This window comes from Eumetopias jubatus, unplaced genomic scaffold (assembly GCF_037043125.1).
Source record: "Eumetopias jubatus isolate StellerSeaLion01/CBP00866 unplaced genomic scaffold, mEumJub1_p1.0 scaffold_11, whole genome shotgun sequence".
Lineage (NCBI taxonomy): Eukaryota > Metazoa > Chordata > Mammalia > Carnivora > Otariidae > Eumetopias > Eumetopias jubatus.
In genome coordinates this window covers 107589523-107616456 of record NW_028274817.1, presented here as the reverse complement: position 1 = coordinate 107616456, position 26934 = coordinate 107589523, and the positions used below count along the sequence as shown (strand labels likewise).

Here is a 26934-nt window from a genome sequence, read left to right as displayed (position 1 = left end):
ACGGTAGGGTCACAATTTAAATTGTCTTGAGAGTATTTATTGTCTCATAACTCCTCCTCCCTCTGCCCCACCCAGCTACCCTCTCAGTCTGCTTTTGTGATCATCCTAAAGGCTGAAAACATTCTTCTCTCTGGAGGACAAGTATAAACACTGCAGCCAGGGCACGTGACCAGGCCTCCCTCAGGTTCTATGTCAGTGTGGAGAGCTGCTCTTCAACAGCATGCTTTTCCTAGGGCTCCTAGTCCTTTCTCAGGTTCACTGGTACGCTCATGGAACTGAAATGCCGCTTCCCATCTAAATACAACATGGACTCTGAAACACAGAAGAGAGAACTGTGAAGAAACCCGCGGAACCTTACAAAATCATCATACGGACACAAGACTACTTGGGAACACAAAGACAGCAACGAGCATGCAAAACGCACTGGGCATGCCCTGTGGGGCCGGGGCCGGGGCCTCGCCAGGCTCCTGAGGGAGTGGGCCTTGACTCTCGCCCCTCTCCTCGGGCCGGGCCAGTCTCTGACCACCAGTGGCTGCTTGCAGTTGGCCCCAACCCCTCCGACAACAGGCAGGTCGGGCAGTGCAGTGACAGGCACCTGCAGGCCAGGAGGCATCCGGGCCTGCAGGGCTACTGCCCCTCAAAAGCACAATCTTCTAAGGACATGCTCTTGCACTAACAGGCATCGGTATAATTCCTACAACAATTTAAAAGAAGAAAAATATCTTTGAAAGTTCTTCCATTCATTAGGTACAAGCAGACATTTCTGCTCACCTCCGTACGTTCTGGGGAAAACCAAGGGCACCTCTTTTTCCGACATGAACGTGAAATGAAAGACATTGGTGGTCATATGCTCTTTACTCTCAAGAGAGGCCACTTCACTGTGTACTCGGACTTGAATGTAATTGTCCTGAGTAAAGCAAACCTAGGAGATTTAGACATGACAGTTAGTCAAGGGCACTGGCAAGTGGGGGGAGGCAGTCTTAAGAGAAACAGTGGCTTTAGCAAAAAAACTTCTCTTCTAGGCCTAAATGATAAAAAATTGTCTTTCATCTCTCATCGCACACCTACCTGCGAAGAAAGAAACAGCAAGGATCCAACATCTACGGGTTTCTGAAACATGATATCATCCACTGCTACTACAAACGGTCGGGAGCCACTAACAGACATAAGGCAGAATTGGGGTCAAGCACAAAATGCAGATGATCTCTTTTTCTCCCCTAACAATCAGCTGCAGCAAAATTTAAATGATCAAAGAATAAACCTAGGGAAGGGGGAAATAACCCTACCGGTGAGAAATGGTAAGTGATACCCCTGGGACCAGATCACCCCCTCTACCTTTTCCCTCCTGTCTATCATCACCTCTTCTCAGGTCATTAACGTACTGACAAAGGCAGAGCAACAGCCTTTGAAAAGTAACATCAAAGGCAGCTGGTATCACTGTAATATTTATTTAATAGCAGAGCATATGCCCCAACACACACAGACTGGTCCAAAATGCTTCAATTCAATGGGGTAGTACACATTGCTTCTCAGAAGTTAAAACCACCTTCAATCTAACTCACCCAAAGTTACAAGCAGTAGCCCATCCAAGCTCATATGCTTTCCTCATCAGGAAACCACCAAAGATCCGATTGAAAATGTTGCGCTCCTATTGGACATAAAATAAGATTAACAGACACAAGCTCACGGCCACCCTCAAAGCCAGAAGGAAGGAATTCACAGTGCTGCAGAACGGAGGTCAGTTTCACAGTGTGTCCGATTTTACGTGAGAACCACGAAAGCGAGCTATCCTATTTAAAAGATTTTTCACTAACTGACAATACCTGTGGGTGGCAAACTTCCAAGCTCTTCAGTTTTGAATCCTCCATCCACACCGCATTGGGGGGCAAAACTCGACTTTGAAAACTTACAGTCCTGTACAAATGGAGATTGAGTAAACCTTGTCAATGCCATGGTTTTGCTGCCGAAAAGTAAAATATTTGCAAACAACTACCAGTATGCTGAGGCAGGCGTAACTGTGGAGAGGGCCGAGGTGTACATGCTTTTGCAACCTGCAATCTCACCGTGCTAACTTACTTCGGATCCAGCGTGTGAAGAAACATCTCATGGATAGTACTCCTTTCCTCAGCACTGGGAGCCATTTTCAGTAATGACTTGGCACTGAAGGCAACCCTTCTCCCCTTGTTCACTGGAACACAGGACAATAAGGAGCTACAATTAGTGTGTGTGGCGGGGGGGGGGGGTCACCGAACAGCACTAGGGTTCCTGACCTGGGCTGCCTAGGACCCTACAAAGGCAGCATTTCTAGATTTTGAAAAGCCCACAGGAAATTCCACATATATCCCAGAGAAGGCTGCTGAGGCTTCATAATGTGACTGGCGATTCTTTGCCTCCAGATGGAAATTATACTGGCTCAGTGTGGGAGCACTTAAAAGACCACACGTAAAGACCATCCTGACCTACAGCCCTGACCAGCAGTTATTTCACTGATCCATTTCCCATTTTATTAAAAATGAGAAAGCAAATTATTTTACTTAATGAATATTTTCTAATTGATAAAACTGTTCCAACTACGGACTCCAGTGGAAAAAAAATAAGATATTTTTAATTTCAATAAATTCTTGGCATGAGTAAGACACGTGACTGGCATGAGGCGTCCATCCATACTCTTCCACAACCTCCTCTGCAGTACAGGTAATGGGCTTTTTAAACTGTAACTTTACATTATAAACAAATTAATATACATTCTCCTTGTCTAAAGAGCTCTTCTTCCTCTGGGCTTTCAGGGATGAGTGGATTTACAAACGCCGGCCTAAAGAGAAGAAAAGAAAAGATTACAGCTTAAGAGGTGTCATTCCCCAGTAAATATGGAAGGTGAACAATTACCCACTCATTTCAAGAAGTCCTTGCTGCTGGTCTTGGGTAATGCTGCCTGACTGCTTCCCATAATAACCCTGGAACAACTGGGGAGCTTTCCAGTTACGGACCAGTCTGTACACTAGAAAGTTCACATTTATAAAAAGGATACTGCCTTTCACCAAAAAATTTCACCTGATCGCGGTAACGAGGAAACAGTCAAAAATAGGCCATAGAACATTCTACAGGACACCTGGCCTGGACTCTTCAAAAAATGTCCACATCTTAAAAGACAGAAAACGGCAGGGGGACTCTTTTTAAAACACATGCTAACTACATGCAGTACATGATCCTTGATCAGATCCTGACTCAGGGGAAAGGGCTATAAAAGACATCCTAGGGACAAGTGGCAAAGTTTGAATATGGATAGTATATTAGATAGTATCACTATATCACTTAAATTTCTTGGCTACAATAAAGGCATCGAGTTTGTGTAGTGGAATGACCTTATTATCAGGAGGTACATGCTGAACCGTCTATGGGTGAAGTAGTCTCAAAATTTACTTTCAAATGATTCAAGGAAAGAGCATCCATATGTGTACTTACAGAGAGAGGGCCAGAGAATAAGGCTGGAGGCAAAATGGTAATCGGTGAATGTAGGTGAAGCCTTTATGAGTGCTCACTGCATTATTCTACCTCTCCATAGATGGCAAAGTTTTCAAAACGGAAATGATAGAAACAAACATACTGAAATGGCAGCTCGGAAAATTCAAAAGCATCAGCTGTGAGAGAACCTTTAAATTCCGCCCTTTCCAGGGCTGGCAAGGAGCCCCAGGCCAGCCAGCAGCAGCAGGTCAGCTGGGCTGGCAGCAGGAGTGAAGAGTGGGTGGCTGCATTCTACGCTCACATCAGTCACCAAAGGATGGTTTGATCCTAACTTGCTCTTCCACATCAGCTCCCCATGAAGCAGGAGAGACTTCTCATTGCAGACTCCTCCTTCAAGGTTCTAATCCAAATTAGATTCCCCACAGGCCCCTAGACTGTCCTGTACCAACAGCAATCCTGTTCCATTGCCTCCCACCCAGCGCCACCCCAACAGTTTGACAAGATTTCTCCATTTCGACGCCTTGGGCATGACTGCTGGTTAGGAACCAAAAACACAACTTAAGAGGAAAAAAGTAGAGAGCCAAAGCAGTCAAAATCTGTAAAGTTCAATCTGACTTGGAATTGATGGTATAAACTCATGAGGTTGGGTGTGTGTTTGTTGCTTTTTAACAGACATCCTAGCTCTGTCCACTGAAAAGGCTTAGAGACAGTGACAAACGAGTAACAACGTACAGTTCTGGTGCCTGGATTCTGGTCTCTAAACACCAGTGCTCGCTAAGGGGAACCCCAGGGCTCTGTGGAGAAATGGCTGATTCCAGGCCTCAGGAGGGAAATGTATAAGATGAGCCCAAGATATCCCACTGTACCAGAGAACAGGAAGACTAGTGGGGAAATATCAAAAGAGCTTTTCACAGAAGCAAGCTTAAAGGGGCTCCCACTGCCCAAAGATGGTACACTCTGAGCACCAGGAAGAACAAGGGCTGCAATTTACTGAAATACATACCATTAAAATCCAGGAATTCACAATGACACTTTTAAAAAAGCCAAAAAGTAGACAAACCATGTCATCACTAGCTAGTCAAACAACTGATTATTAGGAAAATGTGTAAATAAAGGGCAAGAATGAAACATTAATCCTCACTTTCCTTTACAAACCAAATTGCCCTAGCTAATAAAGGAAAGCTCTTCTTTCCAGAACTCCAGGTAGTAAATATAGAAGAAAGGACAGGATTTAAGAATCGTTTACACCCCTTAATGATTAAAGCAATGATTAGCAATGGCGTTCAAAGCACTGGAGAAAGACTGACAGGGAGCTAGCTATTCACAGGGTGACAAAGTATACTCGGGGTACACCCTGTACCCTACTAGGGTATAGTATAATAATCTGCCTGCAGATTATTGCTGATCATACGAGGACCGAGTAAACCCTATAATGAGAAGACCAGTTTAGTCACTACTGAACTGCCATGCACCAATCTTGGCATCGCTATGAGTGGGACAATCCATACCTCCTGATATGATACAACATGAGATACATTACAATTTGAGATACGCAGATCTCATCACCTACAAGATGCTCTCATCAAGTAAGTTGAACCTGAATCTAATCAAGGCTTTAGATCTAACTTCAGTTTAGAGAAAATACTAGGGATAGAGAAACAAGTAAAAAAAATACCATGAGGAAGCCATGAGACAAATCCAGAAAGTTGGACACCGTACGGAGGACTCCACCTGGCCTTTCAACAAATTGATATAAAACACTAAGGGGGCAGCAGGGACACACAACTATTTTGGATTAAAAAGCCTTAAGAGGGCACCTGGGTGGCTCAGTTGGTTAAGCGACTGCCTTCGGCTCAGGTCATGATCCTGGAGTCCCGGGATCGAGTCCCACATCGGGCTCCCTGCTCGGCAGGGAGTCTGCTTCTCCCTCTGACCCTCCCCCCTTTCATGTGCTCTCTCTCTCTCTCTCATTCTCTCTCCCTCAAATAAATAAAATCTTAAAAAAAAAAGCCTTAAGAGATCATACAATTCTGTGAATACACTAAAAGTCATTGAATTGCACACTTTCAATAGGTGAATTGTATAGTATGTGAATTATAGCTCAATAAAGCTATTAATAAAACAACAGGCTTAAGGGACATAAAAATCAAATGTAATATGTGAATTTTGTTTGGATCCTGATTCGAACAGATCATTAAAATAATATCTGGGGAAAACTGAATATGAATTGACCATGAGAATATATTACGAACTTACTCTTATTTTTGTTAGGCACGCTAATGGTAATGTATTTATTTAGGAAGATATCCGCATCTTTAAAGAGATGCCTACACAAAAGTATTCAGAGATGAAAGGTCATTATGTCTGGGATTTGCTTTAAAATATAACAAAGAAAATAATATAGTATGAAGAAACAGATGAAGCAAATATGGCAATAAAAAATGTTAAAAATTCTAAGTCTGATGGGTATATGGAAATTCTTTACGGTCTTCTCTCTAGTTTTGCTTTAAAATATAACAAAGAAAATAATACAGTATGAAAAAACAGATGAAGCAAATGTGGCAATAAAAAATGTTAAAAATTCTAAGTCTGATAGGTATATGGAAATTCTTTATAGTCTTCTCTCTAGTTTTAGGTCTCTTTGAAATTTTCAAAATAAAGAATTAGGAAAAAAGAGCAGTTACCCTTTATTTTCAGAATCACGAGCCACCATTACAAATGTTGCATCCAAAACAGGACAAAATTCATTGCCATGTAACTAAAGAACAATGGAAAGAAAATACAGATGTAAGAAATGCATTTACTGGGAAGACCTACTACAATTCTAACAGCTAGCATGCATGCTTTGAGAAAGGCTGCAATTAGGAAAAGAAAAGTGCATTCATTAACCACCATCTGCAGAATTAAGCTCTGGGGAAACGGCAGCGTGACCAAGGAGCCTGTGGTGTGGAAGAGGAGACAGACTTCCTAAAGTTCAAACAGCATCCAGGTGAGAAGGGCTGGGGTGGCCACGACCGATGGGCTTTGGAACCGCGCATGACTGAGATTCAAGGGCAAGGGTCACAGAGGGACCCTCTGCATCAGCATCATTTAACTGTCCGGCAGCGTGCAGGACCCCGGTGTTCTTCACGCCCGCTGGTCCTCACGACAGCACACGGAGCCAGCCGAACGGACCACTGGTCTCACAGACATTAGTGTTTTCCGTGTGCCAACGCCGAGGTGAGGATCATGATAATCCTGTGGGTTGAGTGACATATTTACAGTTGCACAAGGCTTTGAGGTTTTAAGGGATTTCTTATCCTCTAGGAGTCTGTACTTCCAGAGAAGCTATACTGTGAAGTCCCGTCATCAGCTGGGGGCACACCAGGCTCACTTGTCCACAGACCTCATCCCTCGTCCTCCTCCCTGCTACCCATTCAGGCCCCTATCACCCTCCTGCTCGACCTTCCTCCCGCATCCGCTCTAAGCCTGCGGGCACTACATATAAAGCCTTCCACAACACAGCCCAGATTCCTCTCCGGTTGTTCACTGAGCACCCCCCTCACACCTGCACCTTTCGCCCCAGCCACAGCTGACAACTCGGAGGTCCTGGAAGTACCCTCATCCTGTCCGGGCCTGTGCCTGATGCCTTCCTCACAATCGCCCTCCACAGGACACTCCTCCCCACCCCTGCCCCATCCCTCCTCCCCAGGCAGAGGCCATCATTCCCTCCTTGGTTTGCCATGAGAATGGGAACGAAATCCTCCCCAGAAAGTGGCTCTCAATATAACAGAGATGGACAGCACCCTTATTGGGAGCATTTGGGTATGTGTCGAAGAGGTTTTGGTTGTCACATGACTTGAGGGACGTCGCTAGGGGGGCAGAGGTAACCTAGACACCTCACAATGCAGGGGACTGTCCTGCATCACTAAGAATCTTCCTACAGGCAATGCCGATTGTGTCTCTGTGGAGAAATGCTGCACGATGCTTAAATACTACAGACCTCCTTTGACTTACAATGAGATTACACGCCAACACACCCATCATAAACTGAAAATATCATTAAGCTGAATGTGTTTAATACATGGAACCTGGAGAACATCACAGCTTAGCCTAGCCTACTGTACACGTGCTCAGGAACACTGACATTAGCCTACAGTTGGGCAAAACCATCCAACACAAAGCCTATTTTATAACAAAGCATTGAGTACCTCAGGTAATTTATTGAATACAGTTCTTTCAGAATGGCTGAATGGGGACAGGCGGGTTGCAAGCTATGAGTCAGCTACCCTCACAATCATGTGGCTGCCTGGGGGCCGCAGCCGCTGGTGTGCTGCGTATCACTCGCCCAGGAAGAGATCAAAATTCAAACTTCAAGGTACAGTTTCTACTGAACACTCCCTCACACATCGTAAAGCTGAAAAATCAGAAGTCAAACCACCCTAAGTTGGGGGACTGTGTGTATATCACAGTCATTTAGATACGTCACTGACTCCCTATTGAGGACAAAGACCGTTTTTGCTCACATTTGCATCCCTAGCCCTTAGCACAAAGACCGGCAGATAGCAGATAATTGCTGATGGATGAATTAAGACAGAAAATGATTGAGCACTACTAGAATGTAAACTCTAAGAGAACGAAACTTCATGTAGCTCACTGCTGTATGCCCAGCACAGAATAGGCACTCAAGGAACAATGGCTAAGTGAATGATAAATGAATGGATGTCCGGAAGTGGGCTAAGCGACTCACACCCAGATGCTGTTGTTAAGACATGTATAGCCTGGTAGAAGACAAAAAGATATGTTCATACGCAGCTTGGTGGAGAAGAGGTTCACAGGTGCCAGGAGAAAGGGTCAGAGCAAGGGTACTGAGGAAGGAGTCATGGGGAAGGAACAGGAGCTGTGAGCTAGAAGGATGAGGGAAGCATCCGAGCATGAGGGGATCTGGAAGCACAGGTGGAATGTGGATATGTGGAGCCAGAGCATAAGCATTTCAGGCAAAGAAAAAAGCATAAGCAATGATACTCATCCAACTCACTGTTTAAATTATGGTTTATTATAATGAACACCTAATAGTGTCAAGCATGCAAAAACGAACAACTCTCTACTCCTGGAATGTTCAAAATGTCCAGCAGCAAGCTCTAGGAAGGTATATAAATGATAAGTTCGCGGGAATACAGTTGGAAAGGTAGGTGGGAGCTAGTTTATGGAGCACCCTGGATCCTAACTAGTCAAAAGAGTTTAGGCTTTAATGCACAGAGAATGGTCACAGAAGGTTTTTGAGAAGGAAAGCAATGTAATTTAAGGTCGGCTCTGAAATGTCTAACTGGTAAAAATCTGTACAGTTAACAGAGAGACAACAGACTAGAGGCAGGCAGACTCGCTAACTAGGCCCCTGTGTTTCATTCAAGGCCTTACTGCTTCTTGTGTGACAAGAAAGAACTCTGGTGAGTTGTCCTGGGTGATGAATTTGCAAGACTTGGCAAAAGGCTGTGTAGGCAAAGGGGAAAATGGAGCAGGATCAGGACTGGAAAAGAAGCTAATGTACTCAGTTTGTAACACACTGGATTTGAGGTAGCAAGAGCACATGTAAGGGGAGAGATGGCACAGGCGCTCGGAAGATAGGTGTGAACATCAATCCCAGAAAAGATTTGGGACCACGTCCATAGTAATGATAATAAATTAACATTGCCAACATGTGATTAGCGGTCATTGTGTGACAGGCAATTGTACCAAGTGATTAAAACGGTTGGGTTGTTTTTTCATTCATCCTTACCAAATATAACATGGTACTATTTCTGCGTCCATGTTACACTTGAGAAAACAGAAGCTCAGAGAAGGTAAGTAATTTACCCACAGTCACATGGCCAATAAGCAGCAGAGCTGGGATTTAAACCTACGGGTACCCAAACCAAAGGCAAAACACCTACCACCAACCTTCCTCTCTGGAATAGAAAGGATCACTCAGGTCTTGCATTATTCGTCAAAATGGCCAGTGAGAAACACAAACTTAAAACAGGAGTTTGTACTTGTCTGATATTAATTTTCATTGACTCTCTCCTTGAAATAACTCCTGCATCTCTTTTTTTTTTTAAAGATTTTATTTATTTAGTTATTTGAGAGAGAGAGAATGAGAGATAGAGAGCACGAGAGGGAGGAGGGTCAGAGGGAGAAGCAGACTCACTGCTGAGCAGGGAGCCTGATGTGGGACTCGATCCCGGGACTCCAGGATCATGACCTGAGCCAAAGGCAGTCGCTTAACCGACTGAGCCACCCAGGCGCCCTCCTGCATCTCTTTTCAACCTATTTGGCCAAGATTCAAATTACTAAGATTCCCCAGAAAGCAGGTCCTATGGCAGGAATCAGAGCAGGGTAGGAATCAACCATGAAGGCTCAGTAGGTTAGGTGTCCAACTCTTGGTTTCAGCTCAGGTCATGATCTCAGGGTCCTGGGATCGAGCCCCGTGTCAGGCTCTGCGCTCAGCGTGCAATCTGCTTGAGATTCTCTCTCCCTCTCTCTCTGCCCCCATCCCGCTCTCTCTCTCAAAAACAAATAAATAGATCTTAAAAAAAAAAAAAAAACAATGTGCACAAATCATAGCAGCATCCCCTACAACCTTAGTGTGTTTTGTTCTAAAAACGGTGTTACTGTCAGTTACAGCAACATGGGAGTTAAAGAATCCAACTGCTTGTATATAGCATCAAATAAAAAACTACCTAACCGTCCTGACAAAAAACTTTAATTACTGCAGAGCAAGCTTCAGACTTTTTCCAAAAGGTGAAATGCTTCATCATTCCAGAAAATAAAAAATGTTTCTGAATAATGGTCCTACTGAATACCCTGGCATAAGTGAAGCCATTCTTTTTCTCCCTTTTTTATTATTCATTTATTTTTTGAGTAAAGTTGACACACAGTGTTTCATTAGCATCAGGTGTACAACACAGTGATTCAACAAGTTTATCCATTATGCTATGCTCACCATTCGTACTCTGAATTATCTGATTTCTGTGCTATTATCCTCTTTGAGGAAACTTTTCCTGTCAAATTTCTTGATTTCTTTATAACACCTACTCTGAGTTCTGCTCATTAGAGAGGCTGTTCCTAACTGCTGTACTGGTCTAAGTGACTGCTACGGGTTGAACAGTGAACAGTGTCCAGCAAAAAGATATGAAGCCCTACTTGGAAATAGGACAAGGCCATACTGGATATTAGTGATGTTCTTATAAGAAGAGAAGAGGGGCGCCTGGCTGGCTCAGTCAGTAGAGCATGTGACTCTCGATCTCGGGGTCCTGAGTTCGAGCCCCATGCTGGGCATAGAGATTACTTAATAAAAAAAAAGAAGAAGAAGAAGAAGAGAAGAGACACAGAGACGCAAGAGGAAAAGAGCATGTGGCAATAGAGGCAGAGATTGAAGTGTTAGAGCTGCAAGCCAAGGAATGCCAAGGACTGCCAGCAAACCACCAGAAGCTAGGAAGAAGCAAGGAAGGATTCTCGCCCTACAAATTTTAGGGGGGTCATGGTCCTGCTGAGGCCTTGATTTTGGACTTCTAGCTGCCAAACTGTGAGACAATTTGTTTTAAGCCACCTACTTTGTGGTACTTCTTTACAGCAACCCCAGGAAACTAAGAGTGACGAGTACCATTCATGCCTAATGTAACTCAGACTCTTGTGAAATTCTCTGGGGCAAAACCAGAAACAAGAACCTTAATATGTAGCTATATACGATTTGAAAGTAATAAACACAGAACATAAATATCAAATAATATATCAGTCTTTATACAGGAGGAAGACGTTACTAACCTACCGTTTACGGGGTGCCTGGGTGGCTCAGTCAGCTGAGTGTCCGACTCTTGATTTTGGCTCAGGTCATGATCTCAGGGTCCTGAGACTGAAGCCCTGGTTGGGCTCCCAGCTCAGCAGGGAGTCTGCTTGAGATTCTCTCTCTCCCTCTGCCCCTCCCCCGACTCGCTTTCTCTGTCTCACTCTCTCTAAAAATAAATAAATAAAGCTAAAAAAATAACCCACTATCTGCATGAAATGATCTTTTTTTTTTAAAGGTTTTATTTATTTGACAGAGAGAGACACAATGAGAGAGGGAACACAAGCAGGGGGAGTGACAGAGGGAGAAGCAGGCTTCCCGTGGAGCAGGGAGCCCGATGCAGGGCTCGATTCCAGGACCCTGGGACCATGACCTGAGCTGAAGGCAGACGCTTAATGACTGAGTCACCCACGCGCCCCATGAAATGAACTTTCAATTCTTTTTCTAGAAGTGGTGAGCTATATACCTGTCTATTGATAGATAGGTAAATATGCTGTTCTTCCACTAGGCTTAGCTGGCTATATTGGAACAAGCAGGCAAAATTTAGATGAATACACACCTGAAACATTTGCATCTTCACTTCCATGGATGTTTTCCCAACCCAGCTAACATGGCCACTGAACTTAATGTCTTGTTCTGGGCTTAAGCTCATCTTCTGCATATCTGCAAAACAAAAAAATCAATCTGAGTTCACACCATACCCAAAATTTTCTGTATTACAACTGGAAAATTTCACTTGAAATTCTAGCAAATTCCACCATATTTCCTCTTTTCTTTTTTTTAGTCTTCAAAACTAAAAACAACTTTTTAGACATAGAAGTTTGTTTATCTTTTTGAAAACTGCAGACAATGCAAAGAATATAAAAAATAAAACTGGAATCATGCAAAACCCTTCCACTCAAAGATTATTATAATAAATATGTATCTTGGTATACAGCATTCTAGATGCCCCCATAAAAGGAAAATACTTCCTCTAATTTCAATAATCTCTTATAATTACTGAGAACTCTAATGACATATAGAAAATAATATCGCTTACCAATCTTGTCTACCAGGGCTGTAACTATTGACAAAGGAGACATCTTAGCTTCATGAATTCTGGTGTGCATGTAGCAGATAAGAACTGTAAGAGAAGAGAACCAAATAAAGGAAAAGCAAAATGATTTCTCATCATTTACAACTGACTCCCTGAAATTATCTTGTTCTGAAGACCCAACCCCCCATATCCCCCTAGCGGTCTTATCTGAGGACCAAAGACTTTTCATACACTGAAGAGATTTGGGGATTCTCTAATCTGACTGCCCACTCAATTTTAGATTTGGTGAAGAAACCAAAGCCTAAAGCCCAAGCCCACCAGGCGGCCTGTCACCATTGCACAGAGACGCAGTGCCTCAATTACAGAAAGACCCCAGCACATGAGTCTGACAGCGTCAGACACCTTCAGAAAAGAGAAACAAATCACAAGGACCCGGCTATTTTCCCTCTCTTTCCTAATCATAAAGCAATTATTTCGCTTAAGTTATTTCTCCTTCCCCATAACACCCTGGGGGAATGAGAGGCTGAAGGCAAGAAAGACCATTTAAAAGCCTCTGTGGTACCCATAAAATAAATAAAACAAATTGTATGTGGCTGACCTATGGCAGTATCAATGGAAATGAAAAGATCCTAGAGTTAAGAAGAAGGTACACTTGACAATACTGTAATAACCCCAGTGAAGTGGTGAAGATGGTACATCATTCACTGAAAAAGAGAATATGAGAAGAGCAGAATGGACTATTTTCAACATGTTAAATTTGAGAAGCCTATGGCGTATCCAAATGGAGATGTCCAGGAGGACAAATTGGTCTGGAACTCAGAAAAGCATACTGAGAACAGGTGAAGCATTGGGAGTAATTGAGATTACTTATAGTAAGTGTACAAATAAGCAAAAAAGGGCAGAAAACAAAACCCTAGGGGATAACTAACATTCAAAAGATCACCAGAGAAAGAGAAACCCACAAAGGAGACTGGGAAGGAACAGCCAGAGAGGCAGGAGGAAATGTCCCCAAAGCCCAAGGATGAGTTTGACAATATTAGGAGCCACAAAGGGGTCAGGTAAACCTTGAAGAGCACCCATTAGATCATGAAACAAGGGGGCCAATGGAGAGCTTGGCAAGAGCACTTCAGTGGCACAGAGGAGCAGAAGTCAAAACACGTGAGACTGGGAAGGAAACAGGACGTCAAGATAGAGAGGAAATAAGAGCAAATTACTTTTTCCAACTCCTTCCAGAAAGTTAGCTCTGAAGTGAGGGAGCAAGTTCAACAGTGTTGTAAGGGAAAGGGATTTTACCTACTTTTCCTTATAAGATGGAAGAGCCTTGAACATGTTCATAAGTTAAAGGAAATGTGAAGTTGAAAAAAGGCTTGAGATATGAGAGAGAAAGCATAGGTGATAAGGCAAGTTGCTGGAAGAACTGGAAAGAACGGAATCCAAGTGAACAGGTGAAAGGAATTTAACAGGAGCCAATGAGGAAAAAAACAGGGTAGAGGCAGACGAGTTTGTGCATTTAGGGACACCTAAGTAAACCAAAGTCAACAGTGTGGGGGGGGTTTAAAGGTCAGTGAGAATGTTTACCCAAGTTTATTTATTTTTTAAAAATTTTATTTATTTATTTGAGAGAGAGAACAAGCGAGAGAGAGAGCATGAGCTGGGGGAGGGGGGGCAGAGGGAGAGGAAGAAGCAGGCTCCCTGCTGAGCAGGGAACCCAATGTGGGGCTCAATCACAGGACTCTGGGATCACGACCTGAGCCGAAGGCAGATGCTCAACCGACTGAGCCACCCAGGCGCCCCTAACCAAGTTTATTTAATCTGAAGAAACAAGCAGCTGGGTGTTAAGCCTAACAATGGACTCATATCTATATTGTAGAAGTCATTAGAGCCTTTCTTTAAACCCTTTCCAATAGTTCAGTCCAAAAGTCATTAGTAAGAGCAAGCAAGGTGGCCCAGAGTAGGATGTTGGAGCCCAAATAGGGTCAGGAGGACATAAAGAGAGGAGGCAACAAGAGCAATGGCCCAGCATGTTGCAGGCTGAGCACAATGAGGACAGTGACCCTGCAAAAGGGAACCTACTATGAATCCCAGTGAGATGAGGGGAGCATCCAGGAGGGGTCCATGAGGGGACAGGGGTGGCAGAGATATGAAATTAGCTTCATGCCAGGGAAACCGATAAGTAAATGGATTTAGGATAATGGAGCCAGCTGGAAAAGGAATTACAAACATGAAAAGGGGAAGAAATGAATGAACCTGTGGTGCTGAACCAGACTTGGAACTGTCAGCGTGAACCCATCATTTTCATAGAGGGATAAACATAGATGGATAAACAGACAGAAAGACAAACATGGAAGTAAATGTATGTGCATGTGCATAGATGCCCCACCTCGTCCACTGAAAGGGCATGGGAGCAGTGACACCCCATCAGCAGGGACCACTCTCAACACAGATATCTTGGTTTCCAATGACCGTTCTCCATCAAAAAGAACCAGAGCTCCTTGGAGATTTGGATGATTCTAAGACTGAGCCAGGGAAAGTACAAATAAGCCTAGAACGTCTTCCTGTGCCAGAAAGTGAGGAAGTGCTCAAAGAATGATAGGGACACATAAAAAAAACAAACAAACAACAACAACAACAAAAAAAAATAGGCCAGTCTTAAGGGATTGGGACAGTCCTGGCACAAAGTGAGCAGCACAAGAGATGAAAGTGACATTATAATCCATTCAATGAAATAGAAATCCTTGAGTCCATACTGATTTTAAAATAATAAATTAGGGGGGCGCCTGGGTGGCTCAGTTGTTAAACGTCTGCCTTCAGCTCAGGTCATGATCTCAGGGTCCTGGGATCAAGCCCCACATCGGGCTCCCTGCTCAGCGGGAAGCCTGCTTCTCCCTCTCCCACTCCCCCTGCTTGTGTTCCCTCTCTCATTGTGTCTCTCTCTGTCAAATAAATAAAATCTTTAAAAAAATAATAATAACAATAATAAATTAGGGGCGCCTTGGTGGCTCAGTCAGTTAAGCGGCTGCCTTCAGGTTCAGGTCAGGATCCCAGGGTCCTGGGATCAAGCCCAGCATCAGGCTCCCTGCTCCGCGGAGAGCCTGCTTCTCCCTCTCCCTCTGCATGCCACCCTGCCAATCTGTGCTCTCTCTATGTCTCTGTCAAATAAACAAATTTTTTTTAAAAATTAAATAAAATAATAAATTGGAGGTCTGACAAGAAATGGACTGTTTATAAGGTCTGAATTTACCTGCCTACAAGGTACTTATTCATTACAAAGGGGGAAAGAGTAACTCTACAGAGAAGAAGCCTGGCAGATACCACCTTCATCAAGGAATCAAAGTTAACATCCCAGTAATGGGACAAATGAGAATTATGCACCAGTTGATGAGAGGCAGTAAGAACACATCATCCTTTCTGTGATGTTCCTGCCAAAGATGCATGTCTCAAATCTAATCTTAGGAAAGCATCAAATAAACCCAAATTGAGAGAAATTCGACAAAAGAACTGGCCTATAACCTTCAAAAGTATCAAGGTCATGGAAGTCAGAGACACACTGAGGAGCTATTCCTCACACAACAACTAAATGCAACATTTGATTCAGAACTGGATCCCCTCTGCTACAAAGGACCACTGGGGAAAGTTGAATGGGGTCCGAGGATTAAAGAGTCTAAAGTAGCAGGGTTAATTTCCGGATTTTGATGGCTGTATTGTGGCTATGGAGGAGAATGTCCTTGTTTGTAGGAAATACTAATGAAAACCATCAGGGGTGATGTGCATCACATCACAACGTATTCTCTTACACGACTCAGAGAAGAACAATTCTTTGTACTGTACTAGCAACTTTTCCATAAATTCAAGAGTTTTTGAAAAGTTATTAGAAAAAAGAATTAATGAGATTACAACTGTTAAACAGGAATCTGCATTTTCAGGGAAAAAAATTATGACAATTCAGAGGTAAAAGAGGCCCTTCTTTCATTCCTCTTTTAGAATATCCTCAGCTGCGCAAGTTAAAGAATTAAAAAAGCCCCTCTCCAGCCAACGGATTCAATGTATAGCTTTAACTATCTACTTAGAAATGCTAAAATAATACCAGTACCTCCTAAGCTGTCAAGGTCCTCAAGAATCCTGCCAAATCTGTGAAATAAAGAAAACTGTGATTAAATGAAAACCATGATCATCACCCCTTAAAAATGAAGAACACAGTTTGGGTAGATGAAAGGTTCTAAAATTGAATGGGGTGACGGCCACATGACTCTATGAATATACAAAAAACCACAGAACTGCACACGTTACCTAACTGAATGGTATCATGTGGGAATTACATCTCAAAGTCACAATAATGAAAGGAAATAAAATAAAAACAAATGACGCAAATAAAAAGAGTGCTGCGTTACCTTATGGTGTTTTGAACAGTCAAATACTTCTCTCGTAATTCAGGCTGACTACCCAAAGGCAAGAGAACCTCAATATGACTGTCTCTCATTCTCCTGGGTGGCAGTCCTTTCTGTGACTCAGCCAGAAAACTCTGAAGTACTTTTCTTTCCTCCATTGCTTTCACATGGTCTCTGAGAAGAAAGGATGCAAGCTTCATGAAACACAGAGGCAGTTGCTATTCCACATACATTCAGGCAGGTCAGACACCATCAAAGGAGGAAAATGAAGGTCTGGACCTACCTCATTCTCTCTTCCTTCCCTCCCTCCCCACCTGGCACTTGGTGGAATTAAAATGTTTCTGTTAAAATGTCTTGGGCTTGTAGATAAAAAAAAAAAAATACTTGTAAGTGATACAGATATACCCAAACAAACCGTATATTCACCTCACCAAAAAGTGTATTCAAAACACAGAATATGTGCCATCCAATTAAAAATGCAGCGATGGACACAAATATACATGTGGACTAAGGAACAAAGTGGCCACTGAACTCCATCTTCCCATTTCTCACCTTGACAATTCTCGCATTCTCTGTGCCCCAGCTCGCGCTCGCTCGCTCTCTCTCTCTCTCTCTGCCTTCAATTTCAGGAAAGAGAGACAGAGGAAGGAAAACGGAGTATATGCAAAAAAGTATGGAAGGCAGAGCAAAAGGTAAAGAGGAGGAGAACGTGAAAAGGAGATGGGAAGGGAAGGCAAAGAAGAGACGACTGAAGTGGGACAGAAGAGAAAAGGGAGAGGAAACTACAATGTTGACAATATCATCAATTCGGACGTCTTTCTAAGCTTCACTTACGAAGTATTATTGCCAGAAAGGTTTAGCTTACCGAAAATAGAGGGGATAGAGGAAAAAGTTAAATGGCACCAGGTCAATCCTAAATATGGAACATTCTACATGACAAATGGCTTGGCCTCTTTAAAGTCAAGCTCATAGAAAAAAAGAAAAAAGGAGGGAGGATACCTATCTACTCTTCTAGATGAAGGCAGACCAAAGAGTAATAACCACTAAAGGCAATATACAATCCTTTATTGGATCTTGGTATTCTTTTAAAAGCTGTAAAAGACATTTGGGGAACGGGTGAGAAATTCTGAATAGATAAGTAATATAATATTAGGGAATTAGTGTCAGTTTCATTGTGTAAGAGAATATCTTGTTTGTTAGAGACACACAATTGCTGACTTTGTTACACAAGAGAATATATTTATTTATTGGAGATATATGCTGAAGTGTCATGATATCATGATACCTGTAATTTACTTAGAAATAGTTCAGCCAATATATGCATATTGGCAAATCTGGAGAAACATAAGTATCCAATCAAGATGGTTGGGACACAGGTATTCATTTTTTCTACTTTTCAGTAAATTGAAAATTTTCATATAAACAGTTAAAAAGAAGTCATTAGATAATTTCTACACCAAGAATAGATTACTTCATGACTAGTGACTGCTTTTTCTTTTTATCTCATTTTAGTCTCAAAATTCGGTACACCAAGAAGGATATTATCCTATTTCACAGCAGGGAAATACTGAGAGACCAGGTTAACTGTGAACTGACAAGAAGCAATAAAGGAGTCAGGTTGCATGAAATAGAAAAACCAAAAAACTTGGGTTTAAGTCCCAAACCCTGATACTTAATCATTCAATCTCTCTGAGTTTCAGTTTCATCATCAGTAAAAAAGATAGGAACATACACCATAAGCATGTCACAAGTTTTGTTGAGAATCAGTGAGGTAATATACCTGAATGCACTTTTAAAAATGTAGAGTACGTGTAAATCACATTATTTTATGACAACAATGCATCCAATGATGAGTATGGTAGAATGTTGGTCTTCTCCCCAAGTAAAAAAAAACACCTCTCAACCCATTTCCGAACACAGGACCCCCTCCGTCCCTACAATGAGACCATCAGCTGCACCTACATACAGCCTAGCCTATAGGGATAAAAGAAGGAATGACCACAAAGCATGCCTACCTCCAGTTTGTGGATACTCCTACTATCTCCCGCAACTTATCACGAACTGAAACAAAAATAAAGAGGTCACTCCAAGAAACAAAGAAAAATTGGAACTGGATTATGGCAATAAGTTCAAGAACTAAGAAAAGCAGTTCATGCACTCAGAAGCTTTAAAGAACGATTAGTTTCCATTTAATGCCACAACAAACAGCTCAGAGAAGGGATCCTCTGCTTCCTAAAAACTTGAAACAACTGTTATCTCCTTCGTGCAGAAAAGAATACTCCTGTGCCAATCACTAGGATTTACTTACATAAACAAAAAAGGGTAACTCCAATTATTCATCAGGTGGGGCAGTACCACAGTCAGTAGGAGTCCCCTTATGATGGAGATATTATGACCCAGACCATCACCTCACTTCTGGTAGGCAGTAGTAGATCAGACTGCTTAGTGCAGAGACCAACACTGATATCCAAGTCTCATTCTGATTTTTTATACCATCCTAACTGTCAGAAAAGTTTAAGCCACAAAAATGAAGCAAAGATGTAAATCAAGGATAAGCAAAGAAAAGCAATTTAATTTTAGTTAATGCTCAAAGAGTGCAAGAATGAATTAATGCAAAAACAAAGCACTTAAAAAAAGTTGATACTAATTACCACACACACCATGATTCACATGTATAGGTGAACATGCTATATGGATAAAGGGAAAATAAATTAGATAAGCTGTGGAAATTGAAGACTAAAAAATAAATCTATACAATTTCATATAGTGTGCTAAGTTCACGTTTTTTCTAGCATTTACATGCATTTATATAGGATTTATAAAATACATATTCCAGTGATAGGAAATGAACTATAGCAATCCTTGGTCCTTCAATAACTAACTGATCAAAACAAAATAAAGTTAGATAAACATGCACTTTAATGAAAAAATAGTTGATTTTTCTGTCAAACAACTGTTGTACACCATAAATTTGGTACAAACTCTAATTACAACTAAATCATAGGGGCGCCTGGGTGCCTCAGTCAGTTAAGTGTTCTGACTCTTGGTTTTGGCTCAGGTCATGATCTCAGGGTTGTGAGATCGAGCCCCACACCAGGCTCTGAGCTCAGCCTGGAGTCTGCTTGGGATTGTCTCATCCTCACTCTGTCCCTCCCACTACTCTCTCCCTCTCTCTCTAAAATAAAATAAATAACATCTTTTTTAAAGATTTTTTAAAAATTATTTATTTATTTATTTGACAGAGAAAGAGCACAAGCAGGGGAAGCGGCAGAGGCAGAGGGAAAAGCAGGCTCCCCGCCGAGCAGGGAGCCCAATGCAGGGCTCGATCCCAGGACCCTGGGACCATGACCTGAGCCAAAGGCAGACACCCATCAGACTGAGCCACCCAGGTGCCCCAAATAAAATCTTTAGAAAACTACTAAATCATGGAGAACTGCAAAATATACAGGCATACCTCATTTTATTGCACTTCACTTTATTGTTCTTCAGTGTGTTTTTTACAAATTGAAGGGTTGTGGCAACCCTGCATCAGTGCCACTTTCCCAACAGCATTTGGTCACTTCATGTCTCTGTCACATTTTAGTAATTCTTGCAATATTTCAAACTTTTTCATAATTATTATACTTGTTATGCTGATCTATGACCAGTGAGCTTTGATGGTACTATTTTAATTGCTTTGATATGTACACTTTTTTTTAGACATAGCACTATCACATACTTAACAGACTACAGTGTAGTGTAAGCGTAACTTTTAAATGCACTGGGAAACCAACAAATTGATTTGACTCACTTTGTTGTGATATTCTCTTTATTGCACTGGTCTGGAACCAAACCTGCAATATCTCCAAGGTATGCCTGTAACCACTAGGAAATTGTGGACTTATTTGTGACTTTTTTTCCCTCCTGAGCTCCTTGAGTAATAAAAGAATGGTCAGAAAGCATACCAAACAGTACACTCACCGATCCTCACTGACATAAAATCATTATTACCAGTTTAGTCAGTGTAAGAAGAAAGGTGGGTATTGAGGGCCAAGAAAAAAAGTAGAAATATATATATAGATATAGATATAGATATATATGACAATATGAGGATCAGATTATATATATAATAAATTTGTACCTTTTCAAGAAGCCATAATTTTATTTTTTAAAGATTTTATTTATTTATTTGAGAGAGAGAGAGAATGAGAGAGAGAAAGCACGAGAGGGAAGAGGGTCAGAGGGAGAAGCAGACTCCCTGCTGAGCAGGAAGCCCGATGTGGGACTCGATCCCGGGACTCCAGGATCATGACCTGAGCCGAAGGCAGTCGCTTAACCAACTGAGCCACCCAGGCGCCCCACAATTTTAATCATAATGAATACTCCTAAACTGATATAGACATCCATAGTTTGCATATCAGACTAGTAACTGAAATTAACTTCAACTAAGCATGGATTAACAGCTTCTCTAACAAAACTATAGATTAGGAGCATTTAGTTGCTACAAATGAAGGGCCCATGTCTTACTTATACAGATGTCTTTTGTGCATGCTCTCCCCTTTAGTACTGATACAAGGAAGGTGGATATCATTTAACTGAAAGAGCTCCATCTCCCAGTCTCTCAGGAACAAAAGCTCAAATTCCGAATGTGGTTTCTACCCAAAGCTATACTGAGTATTTTATACATGAGAAGTTCTACCTTTAGTATGTCTCATCTATATGCCTCCCAAATAAGACAGGGTTTTTTACCACGTGGGTCTAAAAGGTAAACAGCCATGCTTGCCTTCATGCATATGGATGACTCTCTGTTTCTCTGGATTCTGGGATCCTTGAGTCAGTCCTCTGCCAGGAATAAGCAGCCCCTTGTTCAAGGAACAAAACCTACAAAACAAGATAAAACACACTGGAGTAGGTTCCATGGCTTCTTGGCAACCCCAAAGACCCGCCCCTCCTCCCAGAACACTTGGCTAATCCATATCCTTAGTAAATACTTTCTTGTAAGGGTCTGTACTTGTTTCTCCAGTGTATGTATATTTGCATATGATGCTATTCTATAAATCATCTCTCCAACTACAGTAAACATTTCATGAGAGCAGAGACCAATTAGCTAACAATCTACAAAATAAATAAAAGATATCAACCAGGTTTAATGGATTTACTCTTGCTTTTTTATTAGCTTCAGAAGCCCAGAATCAATTTGGTAAACAGTTGAGTAAATTATTTATGAACATTTATTCTTAATTATGAACATTTATTTTGTTCTTTATTCTTACAACATAAGCTCAAGCCAATTATAAGTTAACGAATTTGAACCAGACTCAAAGAGAATATTTATTGGACTGGGGCAGAAATCTCCTAATCCCCAAACAAAATAAAAACTATTTGCCCAAATGTGCCTAGCCTAGTCTGCCAAAATAAGTTAAGCTGGTTTTAGTTCACTGTTTTAAGTGTTGACTCCTAATCACTCACCATCATATCAGGGATAACACACATACAGTATCAGAGATTGGCAAAGCAATTTGCTGATTGCACAGCTGAAGAAAGCAAGGCACTGAAGAGGTCAAGAACCCCAAATACTGTTACTCATTCAAGTTACTAATAAATTCTTACTACCTCATGCCAGGACAAGTGAGGACTAACACCCCCACCCCCCCAAAAAAGTTCCTTCATCTGTAAAATGGGGTATAGTATCATCCTACAGGACTGTCATAAGGAAAAAGAAGTTCCTATACACACATGCACGCATAAATGCATCTGCAGGCAAGCTTTTTTTTTTTTTTCACAATCTCAGGCTACTTCCCTTTTATATATGCAGCACTGAAGTGGAGGGAGTGGAAGAATGGTTTAATCACTACCCAACATCTCAGTACCTCAGAGTTACTGGCTTATCCCCTGATAAGCTCTCCGGAGTTTTACAGCGAAATCCCTAGGTAGGCCTTTAGAAGAAACTGTCGAGAAGCTTTGGGACATTCAGGCCCTAGGACTCTATGATTGAACCTTTCCAACAAAAGAAGACCAAGGAGGCCAATCTCTTCATGGCTTGCCTAGGAAGTCACAGAAGTCACCTAAGGTGTGAGCAAAGTGTCTTAGCTCTGTTCTGGGTCCCAAGTTTAGGGTAGGTGTCCAGGAAGAGCTTTCAGTACACTAGCAGGCAATGCCACTCATATGCCCTCCACTCTGGGGAAATGCCTCAATTTAGAAACTGAACAAATTCAGGTGACTCTTTGGTGAGTCTGGGGGGAAAAAAGAAGCTACAAAGATTGCCCACTTGTCAAATAGCCTTATCATTTCAAACAGTCTGTATTCATTTATGAACTCTTCCACTCACTAAACACTAACAGAGTACCTGCTTAAGGTTCAATAGAACTCACAAGAAAGGAATGCAGGTTTATGGGAGTTCAGGGCAAAGAAAGAGACTTCCAACGTGGGGGAGAGGAGATCAAAAAAGGTTTCCTTGGGAAAAGGCACATGGCAAGACCATGTAGCTTTTTTTTTTTTTTAAGACTGATTGATTGATTGCTTTGACAGAGAGAGAGCGCGCCCTGCACAAGCAGGGGGAGCTGGAAAAGAAGAAACAGGCCCACCACTGAGCAGGGAGCCCAATGTGGGACTCGATGTGGGGTTCGATCCCAAGACCCTGAGATCATGACCTGAGCCGAAGCCAAGACGCTTAACTGACTGAGCCACCCAGGCGCCCCAAGACTGTGTAGCTTTGCAGAAGGCCCCTCACATCATGTCCAATATAAGCAAAAGCCAACTGTGGCCCTTCCTCTAATTTAACAGTCTAAATAGTGTTAACAAAGCTTTTTATTTTTTAAGTGCTATGAGAGAGAGAGAGAACCTTTTTCAACAGATAGCAAGATCCACAGGGACAGTGAGAGAGAGAGAAAGAGAGATGCAGGATCCCCAAGAGAAATGATGGAGTTCAGTGTCAGTCAGCACCAGTATGGCCCACACTGAGCTGGTGCACCTGTAGCGGGATGATTCCAAACGCTGGAACAGGGGTGAGGCCTCTGGGAACCTGGCCAGGCACAAAGAACCTGGGGACAGCTGGAGTGCTCGGGTGAAAGGGGCTGGGGGAGAGCCAGACTTGCCCTAGAGTCCCTAGGCGTTAACTGTGCAAGCTGGCACGTGACACATACAAAAAGGCATCCTCCTTGTCCAAGTAGCCTAATCAAGCCCCCCACCTCGCCCCCTTGCTGCTCATCAAAGGTAAAATTTAGATCAGCACCGAAGGCCCTAGGCAACACAGTCCTGACTGAGGTCCTGACAGCCCAAGAGGTACCCTGCAATCTCTGCGCACATTACAATACACTTTACCCAGAGTCCAAGCAGATCAAGCACGTAACCCTAAAAATGCTCTCCAAAGGAGGGCAAAGGGCTGGGAAGTTAATGTGGAATCCTAAACGCTAGCTATCCGACAAGGGGCTACCCCCAAACCACACCCATGATGAGCAAAGAAAAAGGAATTTCAGGGAACACCCAACTTCCTCCCTTAAAGTGCCGCTTCGCTTTTAGTATCAAACTCTGCTCCAGAAACCTTTAAGGTGGGGGTCGCGGCGCCCCACCCTAAGCCAGACAGCACCCGTCCAGGCGCGGTAGCGGAAGGTGGGCGCCCCTTCCGATCGGGCTCCCCTTTCTGCCCCGCCAAACCCTCGCATTAGTCCCTCCAGCAGGCGGCCGGCTCCTTCCGCCCAGGCCAGCTAGCAGCCTGAAGCGCGAGCGTGGGCGACCCCAGGACGGCGCCGCACTTGCCCCCTGCTACCTACCGCAGCGCCGCCCGCCTCATCGCGCTCTGCGGCCGCGCGCGCGACCAGAGACCCAGGCCACGCGAGCCGGTCGGCTGGGGAAGTCGCGGGAATGGAGAGCGCGAGCGCGAGCGCGGGACCAGACCTAGCTCCCCACGGCCGCACCCTAGCGGAGCAGCCGCCCGGGGGCGGAGCCTTGCTGCTGGGGGTGGGGGCTCGCGGCGGACCGGGGGTGGTGCGCGGCGCCTGCAGCCTCTGTCATTGGCGGGAAGCCTGAGTTGGAGGACAGGCCAGCCCCGCCATTATCGATTAAAGGCACCACGCAGCATGCAGAGCGTGACGTGGAGGAAAGAGGTCCTCGAAGCTTGTCTCCGTTATTCCGCTTCGCCGAAGGCCGCGCAATCTTGACCCCCATGCCCGGGCTCCCGGTCTGTGGTTCTTGCCCTTAGCTGCGCGTTGGAATCTTCTGGGCAGCTTTCCGGAATACTGATGCCTGAGCCCCACCCTCTGGGGATTCCTATATAGTTAGGAGTCCGGTCCGGCCTTCAGGACGTCTAAAGGCACCCCGAGGTGATGCTTACGTATGCGAAGTTAGAAACCACTGACCTAAAGGGAAAAAACTGTTTCTATTCTAATTTCGGCCTGCCCCCTAGTGTTTGAAAGTTGGAGATTTTGGCTGGCCCAGAGCTATTCAAGGCCAGAGAGTTAATATGATTTTACCCTACGACCTGATTCTCCATTTCATTCAACGAATTCTTACTAAGCCGTTTGCAGTGCGCCAGACGCTGTTGTAGATGCTGGGGATGCAACAAAATAGACAAAAATCCCTGCCCTTAGGGGGCTTACCTTAGAAGGAAAACAAGTCAGCAAGTTCGCAAATAATTTCAAACGTGGTAAAGCAGTCTAAAGAGAAACAAAACAAGATAATGAGAGAAGATCCTTCCAGAATATACACAAATCTTGACTTTCCCTGAAGATGTTTGGAGGCAGGGACCATACTGCATGCTTTTTATGATACCTCATGCTTAGTAAAAATGTCCATTTTAATTAAGCTGGCTTTTTTTTTTTAAAATCACTTCATAAATTACAAATGGAACATGGTCTTTGGCTTTGTCTTTCCTCTTTACCTACCTTTCCCTTTTATGAGACCCACATCCAGAAGACTCTCCTTTTGGCCATTAGGGATACATTCTTTCATTTTTGTTCATATTGTCTGTACCTCTTCAGTGATGGTTTTGAGACATTTTGTGTCACTTATGCTTTTTAACACTCTACCAACCTAACACAGTACAATAAATATTTTATTGAATTACACTATTTTTCTTCTTTTTACTTTTGGTTAAAGCAGTTAGACGCAGAGAGAAAAATTAAAGAGAATTTTTCAGGTTACAAAGATGGTATAATAATGGATAGGGACAGCTTATAATTTTTGTGCAATCCAGTCACCTTCCAACCAGACACATTCTCATCAGCATATAAATGGTGTCGATTTGGACCAGAACAGCTGAAACCAGGGACTCAATGCCACGAAGATGCCTTCTTTCCATCGCTTATCTTCACTTCCCTTTGCACACTGGCCTCATTCTTTTTTCTCTGTATTATAGCATTCTCCACATAGCAAAAGAAGTTCCTGAACTTTACATCTTATAACCATAGCCACATGCATAGAGACTGACCCAAATTTCTGTGTCCCGAGTAAAAAAAAAATTCCTGAAAAGAAAGGGGATTGAGAAGTATAAATTTCCCATTATAAAATAAATAAGCCACAGAGATGAAAAGTACAACATAAGAAATACAGTCAATAATATCTTAATAACTTTGTATGGTGACAGATGGTGACCACACTTATCGTGGTGAGCACTGAGTAATGTATAGAATTGCTGAATCAATATGTTGTATGTCTGAAACTAATATAACATTTTATGTCAATTAGACTTCAGTGAAGAAAAATTCCTGAGAAGGGATTCACTGGCCCAAGTGGGATCAGGTACACACCCCTGGAGAGGTCAACTGTGGCAGCAGCACAAGGTCATATGATTGGCCCATGTGACTTACCAGGAATCCCCTCAGCCAGAACCATGGTCAAGTACTAGGTCACAACCTACTAACATGGCTATTTCCCATAGATAGGGAAATGGAGCACTTCTTAGAAAAGGAGTGCTGAGCAACCAACCCCATAGATGTCCACTACGTATGTAATTTAAACAGGAAGAAAAAATGATCGCATCACTTAACCCACTTACCTCAATTCTAATCTCACAGAACCCCTGTTAAACCCAGCCAACCCAGCATTCATCCATGTGCCTACAGTTTTCTCAAATGGCAGATGCATAAAATTCTTAAACCAGGGGCACCCGGGTGGCTCAGTCGGTTAAGCGTCTGCCTTCTGCTCAGGTCACGATCCTGGGGTCCTGGGATGGAGCCCCATGTTGTCGTCCAGCACCCTGCTCAGTAGGGAGCCTGCTTCTCTCTCTCTCCCTCTGCCCTTACCCTCAACTCGTGCTCACTCTCTCTAGGGCTCTCTCT

General features: G+C 43.0%; 1 protein-coding gene across 3 annotated transcripts; it reads right to left on the bottom strand.

The window, feature by feature from the left end:
- Positions 1 to 15: 15 nt before the first annotated feature.
- Positions 16 to 24578, bottom strand: ACOT9 (acyl-CoA thioesterase 9). 3 transcript variants are annotated; one of them, XM_028122580.2, is made up of 16 exons: positions 24430 to 24578; positions 21444 to 21541; positions 19342 to 19368; positions 18697 to 18742; positions 16685 to 16855; positions 16387 to 16424; positions 12300 to 12383; positions 11820 to 11923; positions 6147 to 6220; positions 2745 to 2812; positions 2077 to 2188; positions 1824 to 1914; positions 1563 to 1648; positions 1069 to 1156; positions 772 to 922; positions 16 to 312 (listed from the first exon to the last, which is right to left on the bottom strand). In XM_028122580.2, exons 1-16 carry the CDS (start codon positions 24447 to 24449, stop codon positions 239 to 241), a joined length of 1332 nt encoding a protein of 443 aa, XP_027978381.1. In that variant the 5' UTR covers positions 24450 to 24578; the 3' UTR covers positions 16 to 238. The 3 variants fall into 3 exon arrangements, with proteins under 3 accessions (XP_027978381.1, XP_027978382.1, XP_027978383.1); XM_028122581.2 differs by lacking the exon at positions 19342 to 19368; XM_028122582.2 differs by lacking the exons at positions 18697 to 18742; positions 19342 to 19368; positions 24430 to 24578 and having other exon boundaries at positions 21444 to 21530.
- Between the last annotated feature and the right edge of the window lie 2356 nt (positions 24579 to 26934).